The sequence below is a fragment of the Podarcis cretensis genome (genome assembly GCF_951804945.1).
Source record: "Podarcis cretensis genome assembly, chromosome: 11".
NCBI classification, from domain to species: domain Eukaryota; kingdom Metazoa; phylum Chordata; class Lepidosauria; order Squamata; family Lacertidae; genus Podarcis; species Podarcis cretensis.
The window spans coordinates 66,764,448-66,774,272 of record NC_137180.1 but is presented as its reverse complement, the minus strand read 5'-3'; the positions used below and the strand labels follow the sequence as shown (position 1 = coordinate 66,774,272).

General features: G+C 47.7%; 1 protein-coding gene and 1 long non-coding RNA gene across 2 annotated transcripts; one reads left to right on the top strand and one right to left on the bottom strand.

Moving 5' to 3' along the window:
• Positions 1-1,627: 1,627 nt before the first annotated feature.
• On the bottom strand, positions 1,628-5,268 carry LOC307226152. The gene is made up of 3 exons (XR_013843344.1): positions 4,898-5,268; positions 4,454-4,557; positions 1,628-2,163 (listed from the first exon to the last, which is right to left on the bottom strand). It is a non-coding gene; the product is annotated as an uncharacterized lncRNA (long non-coding RNA).
• A 109-nt stretch (positions 5,269-5,377) lies between these two features.
• On the top strand, positions 5,378-8,715 carry LOC307226151 (small ribosomal subunit protein eS4). Its single transcript, XM_079994622.1, has 7 exons — positions 5,378-5,428; positions 5,970-6,047; positions 6,571-6,751; positions 6,893-6,990; positions 7,226-7,397; positions 7,592-7,749; positions 8,470-8,715. The coding sequence occupies exons 1-7, from the start codon at positions 5,426-5,428 to the stop codon at positions 8,569-8,571; spliced, it is 792 nt and encodes a 263-aa protein (XP_079850748.1). The 5' UTR covers positions 5,378-5,425; the 3' UTR covers positions 8,572-8,715.
• Positions 8,716-9,825: the final 1,110 nt, after the last annotated feature.

Here is a 9,825-nt window from a genome sequence, read left to right as displayed (position 1 = left end):
GGCGCAGGAGACTGCTAAGAAGGCCCTGGCACGCAGACTCCCCAAAGGAAATGGGGGGACAGGAGGGCATGGACGGGTTGGGGGAGGACCCTGGGTTCGAGCACACCAGCAAAGAGATGGAAGCGGAGGAGATCGACGTCGATGTACCCGTCACGGACTGGCAGCATGCCAGGGGGGAAGAACTGTATCCGGCATGCACCCCCACAGCATTGGAGCACCCGGAACCCACGCCAGAAGAGAGGGAGGGGGGAAGGGGGGGCTTCGAGGGGGGGGATGTCAGGGACTCAGCGGGAGCGCAGGGAGGAGAGGAGATGGAGAGCGAGGGGGAGCAATCCGAGGGCAGCGTAGGAGAGGATGACAGCAGCCCGATAGATTCCGTGAGCCTCTCCAGCGAATCGGAAGACTCACAGAAGGGAGCGCCGATGGGCCGGGCAAGGGGGGACCCAAGGGGGACACCCCAGAAACAAGGGGCCAGCGGGGACTCCCAGAGCAGCAGTTGGAAATCAGGACCAGCTTCCCCACCAGAGCGTAGTGGGGGGGGGAGTCCCAGGTATCAGAGCCCACATATTCACCACCAGCGAGAGAAGATGAGTCAGGGGTGGCCACGCCTCCATCGGAGAGCGAGGGAACGGTCAAGAGGAAAGTTGCAGGCTGGGCGCGCGCGCCAAGTTCAAATGTACAGGCGAGCGGCACAGAAGGTAGCCCGGATAGGGAACCAGGTCCTAAAGCCCGCCGGAAGGAGGGGGAAGAATCATCAGGGTCAGCGTCAGAGGAGTCCAGAAAGGATGAAACCCTAGCGGGCAGGAGGGCCCAGAGGAGAAAGGAACTTAGGAAGAGGTGGAGCAAAGCGAGAGTCTTAAACTGGTGTGGAAGGGGCGGAGACTCAGACGGGACTTCGCCGGTCTAGGGTTGAGACGTAGAGCTGCGCGCTGCGGCTTTAAAATGGAAACTGAACCTCAATAAAGACTTTTGTACATAACTACAGCCTAGCGTTGGTCCTCTGTGAGCTGGGACCTAGAGGCAGCTTTGACACTATGCAATATTTTTCTTTACAGCATTGGACTTTCCTTTCGCTTCCAGGCATATCCGCAACTGAGCGTCCTTTCGGCTTTGGCCCAGCCGCTTCATCAGCTCTGGATCTACTTGTACTCATCCTCCGCTCTTCCCCAGTAGCATGTTGGATGCCTTCCGACCTGAGGGGCTCATCTTCCAGCGTCATAACTTTTATATGCCTGTTGTCTGTGTGCATGGAGTTTTCTTGGCAGGGATACTGGAGTGGCTTGCCGGTTCCTCCTCCAGGTGGATCACGTTTGGTCAAAACACTCCACTATGACCTGTTCATCTTGTGTGCCCTGCTCGGCATAGTTCATAGCTTCTCTATGCCATGGCATAGGCAGTGATCCATGAAGGGGCTAAGAACATTTATACCTCCACAAAAGGAAAAAACCATGAGCCTACTCTAAGGGAATGCTCATGAGTGTATAAAGTGTTTTTCTTTAGAACACCTCTCTTAACATTACAAACAGCTGCTAATTTCCAAAACGCATACATATATGCCAGTATTTGTAAATGTAAATGATTCAATCAGCTTTTGGTTTTGGCCCCTGTTGCAGGGGCTCAGCCCACTTAGTCTTGTGGCATTGGAGCAGCTGTGGGGCTGCTGTGGGGCAAATTGCACAGTTGATTTTTAAGGGGTGACACCCCCCAAACTTTATTTAGACATTACTAAATGCTAAGATTTCAATTTTTTGAGAGACTGTGGGAAAATGCAATCTCCCTGACCATCGAGGAATAGAGACTGTTATCTGGGTGGTTGCCAGGGTTACTGGTGTGAGGATAGGAAAAGAGACTTTTCGACCAGCTGTTTGAGCTGAAATCCACCTTTGGAGAAGGCAGGCTGCACCTCTGGAAAGGACCAGGCCTTGTGGAAGTGTAGGGACTGTGCGGTCTTACCGATTTAGAGAGATAGATAGGTATTTCCCACCGTTCCCTTTACTCCTTGCTGCTAAGAAGCTTTTCCAGTGGATGGAAGTGGACTTAGGCAGATGTAGCATTCGACATTAAGGAATAAAGCAGAGCCCATACAGGCAACCCACCTTTTGCAACTGCATGGAGATGTCTGGGAGTTGCCTCTGCCACATTTTCTTTTCTTTGGCTGCCACGCTGATGGGCAAATCAGATGTTTGGAAAAGCAACTTAAAGGAGTTGTTTGAGGCACTGGCATCTTGTCTCAAAAGATCCCCTTTCTCTCTCTCAACCCTCTTCTCAATCCCTCCGTCAGGCGAGGCCTCCCCTTCTCCTTCCCCTTTTTTTGGATCAGGAATTCAGCAGAGCCCATAGAGACCTGAGAAATATCACTGGGGCAGATTTTTTTCAGAACTGAAAGAGGGGGTCTGTGTAAAAACAGGCATAGGAACTCCCAAGCTCAAATTAATGTGTAAGGAATAATAAGGTAGCTCACAGGAAGTGAGGCTATCTACTGTTGGAAAATTCCATTCCACCTTTAGTTGCAGACATGGAACTGTTGCAAGTCACATATCTGTTTACATACCAGCACAGCTTGCTGGGAACTTCCGTTGTGTATACAGTGGTACCTCAGGTTTATTATTATTATTATTATTATTTATTATTTATACCCTGCCCATCTGGCTGGGTTTCCCCAGCCACTCTGGGCGGCTTCCAACAAAACACTAAAATACAATAACCTAGTAAACATTAAAAGCTACCCTAAACAGGGCTGCCTTCAGATGTTAAGAACTTAATTCGTTCTGGAGGTCCGTTCTTAACCTGAAACTGTTCTTAACCTGAGGTACCACTTTAGCTAATGGGGCCCTTGGCTGCCGCCGAGCGATTTCTGTTCTCATCCTGAAGCAAAGTTCTTAACCCGAGGTACTATTTCTGAGTTAGTGGAGTCTGTAACCTGAAGCGTCTATAACCCTACGTACCACTGTATAGCTTTTGCTTCTCTCTGTCTCTCTGAGCAGACAAAGAGAGAGATGACATGTTTCTTTGTCTTGATTTATGATCAATAAATCCATAGTTGTAGTATGCTTCCACAAGCCTCACGCCTATTCTGTGTACGCAATTCGCTTGGCTGATATAGTGTGCCCTGGCTTTGAAGCCTGGGTCGCTGATTTATGTCGGAGCAGAGGCAGATGGGTCTTCGCAGCGGGACGGCTGGAAGAACATGATCCAGCTGGGGCTAGCCAGCTGGCCTTGTGACCTTCTGCATACCGACAACTACAACTAACTTAAAGGAATGCTATTTCTCTTTATTCTTTCTGAAGCACTTTCCAAAGAATCATATGATGGTGGTTGAGTGGGTGAGTATATATCGGGAAGGGACCCCAAGGGTCATCCAGTCCAACCTGCTACAAGGCAGGGATTTGTGTATGGCTGAGGGATCCACACTTCTCCTGCAGCTGCAAGTTAAGTTACGCCATGAAGCATATCTTGCCATCCCCTTTTGCTGACTGAGAGCAGAGGAAGTGCTGCTTACAGCCTCTCCAAGAGCATTTCGACAGTCAGGAGCAGGCCTGAAGTTCTTGGGGTGTTTGCACATATGCTAACAACATTTATACCTCCAGGCAAAGGAAAAAACCATGAGCCTACTCTGAAGGCTCATAAATGTAGAAAGTGCTTTCCTTTAGAGCACCTCTCTTAACATTGCAAGCTGCTGCAAGTGTCCAAAACTGGTGTGAAGTTGCTGGTTTGTAAATATTAATTATTCCTACTTTATTGATCTGAATTACTCAAATTGCTTTTAGTGCTGGTCACTACAGCAGGGGCTGATCCCCATTTATTCTTGTGGTGTTCAATTCAGAGTATCTGTTAAAAAAATCAAACAGAAAGCAATGGAGGGTTGCCATTAAGGCTGGGGGGAGGGGGCAAACTGGGTCTTATAGACCCAAACTGGGTTTTGGATGCTCCATTAGACAAATCAGCCAGCTCACTGCCTATCTAATTCACTGGGCATTCAAGTATTTGCTTGCAAATTAATTATCTTTTTAAATTTATGCCTTTTCCAAAACATTTATCTAAAGATGTAATGTGCAAGTGTACCACTTTTGGATGCTAATTAATCTCCGCTTGGATTATGTGGATAAATCGATAGGTGAAAGAATCAGTGCCTTGAGTAATACCTGGTTAAAGCAATGGTTCATTTGAAGAAATTAAGTTTTCAACACATTCCTTGGTCACCTTTAGATAGCCTAACAAGAACAAGAGGAAGGAGACAAACCACACCAACATGGGTGAAGCCAGGAGGTGCTGCCCTACCCCAATCAAATAAATAATAATACTTTACTGTATTTTTACTGTACTGTACTGTGCTGGTTAGGGGGGATGAGGTCAAGCCCCACTTGGGTGGGTGTGATATATCAGGAGTGGGGTTGTTTAAAAATGTTCTTAAGTGTTATATGTTAATTTGTATTTCTATTTTTTCCCCTTTTACCTTCATGCCTGCAGCTGACTTTTCCTCAACCTCCTCTTCTCCCTTCGTCAGGCAAAGCTTCCTCCTCCTCTTCAGAGCAGGAATTCAGCAGAGCCCATACAGACCTAAGAAATATCAGTAGGATCGATTATTTTCCCAAGAAGGGAAAGAGGGGGTCTACGTAAAAGCAGATATATAATATGTCAAGCACAGATTGCAGTGGAAGAAATAATAAAGTGGGAAATAAGCCTCCCTTCCCTATGAGCCATCATACGACTAACTGGAAGAAATGTGTTTTTTCCCTGGTTTATTCTTTCTGAAGCACTTTCCCAAGAATCATATAATGGTGCATATAGCTGGAAGGGACCCCAAGGGTCTTCCAGTCCAATCCGCTGCAAGGCAGGAATATGCGAATGAACCACAAGGTGATTGCATTTAATAATAAGTCAAGGAATTGGGAATTACCTGGTTACAAAAACACTGCTTACAGCAGTGGTTCATCTGAACAATACATTGTTCAGATACAGTTTCCAATACATTAAAGGCGGCCTGAGGGGGAAAGCAATGGAGATCTGAACTCACTGCCAGTCACTCTGGAGTTGCTGTAGCCAAGGGGAGCTTCCCCGCCCCAATTCAAATAAATAAAAATACTATACTGTTAAGGCTTAGGGGGGAAGAGGCCATGTCCCACTTGGGTGGATGTGATTTATTAAAATAATAATAATTTAACGTTCAATGATAATAATAATTTATTACTATTTCCCAGCCACCAACAGGATATTTAAACAAAACGATAAAATATACGGTAACATACTACAAATTTCCCTAACAGCCTCTCGGGCTCCCAAGTCCCCATTTCATTGGCTGCGAAGCCCCCGCGCGGCACAACGCCGCTTCCATCCGCCAGAGCTTCGTCGCCCCTCCCTGCCTGACCCGGATATATAACCCCCGGGCGGCGGAAGTGCTCTCCTTTTGCGTCGAGAACCCGCAGCCATGGTGAGTGCTCGGGCTTTGGGTCGGTGGAGCGATCCGTAGCCATCCGCGGCGGCGGCTCCGCCGAGCGCGGCGCTTTCGGGGCCGGGGGCGCGGGAGACGCCGCTCTTCCGTGGGGCGGGGAAATGGGGCGCGGAGGCGCCGCGGCGGGGCTCGCTCGGTCTTGGGGGGGGGGGGCGCCAGCATGCGCAGTGCGGGCCGCAGGGAAAAGGCCGCCGGTCAGACATGCTCTCTAAAGCGATGGCTTGGGAAGGGGCCGGGGGAACTGCCTGCCACTGAACTAGGGCGCAGCAGCGGGGCTGGATCCTGCTGGGGGGGTTGCCCAAACGGAGAAGGGAGCCCAAGGATGCTCGCCTAGAAACTAAATGGGAATCAATTAATACGGGAATAACTGAAGAGCTGGGTGTGGGTTCATGGAACAGGGGCGGCTGGAAGGGGTCCGAGGGTCATCTAGTCGAGCCCGCCGCCTTGCGAGAATGATCCGCTTAAACATCCGGGCAAATTCGAACCCACGCCCTTTGCCTGCTTCCCCCCCCCCCCCCAGGCTCGAGGACCCAAGAAGCACCTGAAACGGGTGGCAGCCCCCAAGCACTGGATGCTGGACAAGCTGACGGGAGTCTTTGCAAGTATCTTTTTTCCAACTTTGTATAAAAGGAGATAGGAAAAAGCATATTTATATTAATTTTTACAACCCTTTTTAAAAGGGGAGCCTTGCACTTCAGGCATTAGTTTGCACCTGGGCTTCTTCATTAAATGCCTTACCCTTAGTTTTGTTTCCTTATTTACATATGGTGGTTTATTAAATCTGTATTAAATCTATAAATTCCTTATGATGGTTTATTGAATTTCTAATCTATAAATTCCTTGTGGTTTCTTATTAAATCCCACCGTTCATCCCTGGATAGTTTATAGCAGAAAAATGCAAAATTAAACACAGTGCATAACAACAAGAACTGATAGCCAGTAACAGAGAAACTAACACAACATTATACTTCAAAGTAACGGAAAAGTAGAAAATAAAGGATCTTGAGGAAGGATAAGTTGGGGAGTCTGTTGAACATTGTGACAAAACAACAAAGGGATGTAAAATATCTGAGAAAATGCATGCCGCCCTGTAACCTTCCCTTTCTCTTTTGGGGTTCTAGGCACCACGCCCGTCAACGGGACCCCACAAGTTGCGTGAGTGCCTCCCGCTTGTGATTTTCCTCCGCAACCGACTCAAATACGCCCTGACAGGTGACGAGGTCAAGAAGATCTGCATGCAGCGCTTTGTCAAGATTGACGGCAAGGTTCGCACCGACGTCACCTACCCGGCGGGCTTCATGGGTAAGGCCCTAGATTTCTAGCAGCGGGGTTTGAAATGCCAGATTTCCAGCGGTGGGGCATTCTGCACAGCGGAAAACGGGTTTATGCAGCGGTTGCACCACATTGGCATCCCGTCGTAACTCCCGCCCTTTCTCCCTGCAGACGTCATCAGCATCGAGAAGACTGGCGAGCACTTCCGCCTGGTGTACGACACCAAGGGGCGCTTTGCCGTGCACCGCATCAGCCCTGAGGAGGCCAAGGTGAGAATTGATTTGAATCCTTTTCTTACCAAAAGACTCAGCCTTGCTGGCATCTTAAGATGGACAACCAGAGGAAGGAACGATAAATGCTCGGAGTGGTTTCGTGATTTAAGTCACGATTTAAATCCCTCGTGAGTTAGACTGGGTTCAAATCCCTTTTTTACAGAAATACTTGACCTTGCTGGCATTCTCTTAATATTGACAAAATGACTGATTTCTCCATTCCTTTTGGCAGTACAAGCTGTGCAAGGTGCGCCGCATCCTGGTGGGCACCAAGGGCACCCCCCGCCTGGTGACTCACGACGCCCGCACCATCCGCTACCCAGACCCCCTGGTCAAGGTCAACGACACTGTCCAGGTCGACCTGCAGACTGGCAAGATCACCGACTTCATCAAGTTTGACACAGGTGACGGTTCCTCTGAGCGTGTCAGGAGCGCCAGAATCCTTCCCCAATGGGGGGAGATGGGGAGACTTCCTCTGGCCCTGGAAGCTCCCTTCCGGAGCACCCCCATTTTTGGAAGCATATATATATATTTCTGTCCCCCCTGCCCAGTCCCAATTCCACCTTCTGACCCTTTCCCTCCCTCTTCTCCCCAACAGGCAACCTCTGCATGGTGACGGGGGGCGCCAACTTGGGGCGCATCGGGGTGATCACCAACCGCGAGAGGCACCCTGGCTCCTTTGACGTGGTCCACGTCAAGGACACCAACGGCAACAGCTTTGCCACCAGGCTCTCCAACATCTTTGTCATTGGCAAGGTGGGTGCTTTTTATTTAATATTATTTCAAATTTTCCTGGAATTTATTAAGACCTTTTCGCCCCCCAAGATGCATAGAATACCACCATGTAGGAATGCCTAAATGGGGAACCTTTTCCATGGTTTTGAACGTTGGGTGGTATTCTATGCCTTGCGGCTTGCTCCTATATATTTTTTTTTTTTTTACTAAAGCAATAATCCATTCAAATCTGATAGGAAAGATGTGAAATTAAACACCAGCAAATAATAATTAAACAGTTTGCGCTTATCGATTATAAGGAAGAATAGGAGTTTATGGCATCATCTCCAGAATGTGAGATCCATGTCGATTGAGGGCTTCCTAGACAGGAACCCCACCAGTCGTCCAGTCTGATCCCATGCAAGGCAGGAAGAAAACCTATTTTATGTCATAAACAAAAAATCTGACCCCCTTGCCTATTTCCCTCTTTGCAGAAGTTCCTTGCCCAACCTCCATTTCAGCCCCTCGTGTCCTAGTTTTATATTATTGCAAACAAGACATTAGTTGTGCGACACTGTGTGGATGGATTGAGGGTGCTGACTTCCTTGAATATTTCTGGTGGATCTCGTAGATAGAAAGCTTTGAAATTTTGGGAGGTTGCAGAGGTTACCATGGAATGTTTTTTTTTTAAAGTTATTGTTATGTGAAGAAATTTTGATGAGATCTTTTGTGGTTTATATTTTGCTTTTGTAATAAATCCAGGGGAACAAGCCGTGGATCTCTCTGCCTCGTGGGAAGGGCATCCGCCTCACCATTGCTGAGGAGCGAGACAAGCGGCTGGCAGCCAAGCAGAGCAGCGGGTGAAGATGCACATGGAAACCCGATTGGGACTAGACACTCTCGGTTTTATAGTCTTGCATCTAGTCAACTCCCCTGAGGTTTCAAGGGTTTGTTTTCCATCAAGTGGCTTATGCCTTTTAGGAACCAAATAAAGAAATTACAAAAATAGTCATTTGGAGGGATTCATTACTTAATTTCCTGAGATTTGTAGCCTGCTGGATTGTCAAAAGCGATTCGCAAGGAGGTAATATGGGGAAAAGGAGGAAAACCCATCCCTATGAAAGTTAAAAGGCCTCAAAAGGAATTAAAATTAATCTCAGGGTTAGGCTTCTCCGAAGGGGAATCTTTGGCGCAGGTGCTGAAAAGAAGGATCTCCAGAGCTGGTGAGCCACCTGCCCTAAATATGAGGCAGGGAGTTCCAAAGGGCAGATGACCAGGTACAAATGCCTCAATTGTATAAACAGAAGCAACATACACAAGTTAATACATTGGCAGGGTTATAAGAATACTTGTTGTCAGGGGCTTTTGATTATTGATTATGAATGGACAATAAGTATTTCAAATGGTTAAAACTTTATAATGGACATAGAACCAAGGAAGGGTTTTTATTTTGTGTTACTGTTGGAAAATTAATAAAATGTTATGGGGGGGGGGGAAATGCCTCAAATAGATTGTGGGCAGCACTGCAGCTAGCCTGGAAAAACAGGCCAGAAAAAGGATGGCAAAAGTGTTCGGGGACAGGGGGCTCGGGAGGAAGCCAGGAGAACTTGGCAATGCTGGTGCGATAAATCCTTTTTTAAAAAATCCCCTGTAAGCAACAATAAGCTTTCAAATATGGGTTGGGAAAGTGAACCGCTGGAAGGGTTGTTTTTCCATATATGGTGGTCCTTTGCAAAGGCCAAGGATTTTTGGGAAATGAATGAAAAAAGATGTTGAAATGGAGAGATCCCAAAGCCTTTTTGCGAGGGATAATTGGGACGGAGGTTCCGCAGAAGAGGACTCAACTGGCAACAACCTGATAGGCAAATCACAATCGTAGCATTGGAAGGGAGGGGTCCCAACAGTCATCTAGTCCAGCCCCAGACAAGACGGGTATCTTGGCTCAAGCATCCAGGATAGATGGCTTATAAAATAATGGATTATGCTGACATGGTGAGGTCCAAACGGGGAACTGTCTATGGGCATTTGGGCTATCCATCAGAATATATTCACGCTAAGGAAAATAGGGTTTGAGAGATGAGCAGTGAAGAAAAAGGAAGTTTCGGGAGTTGAGTGACA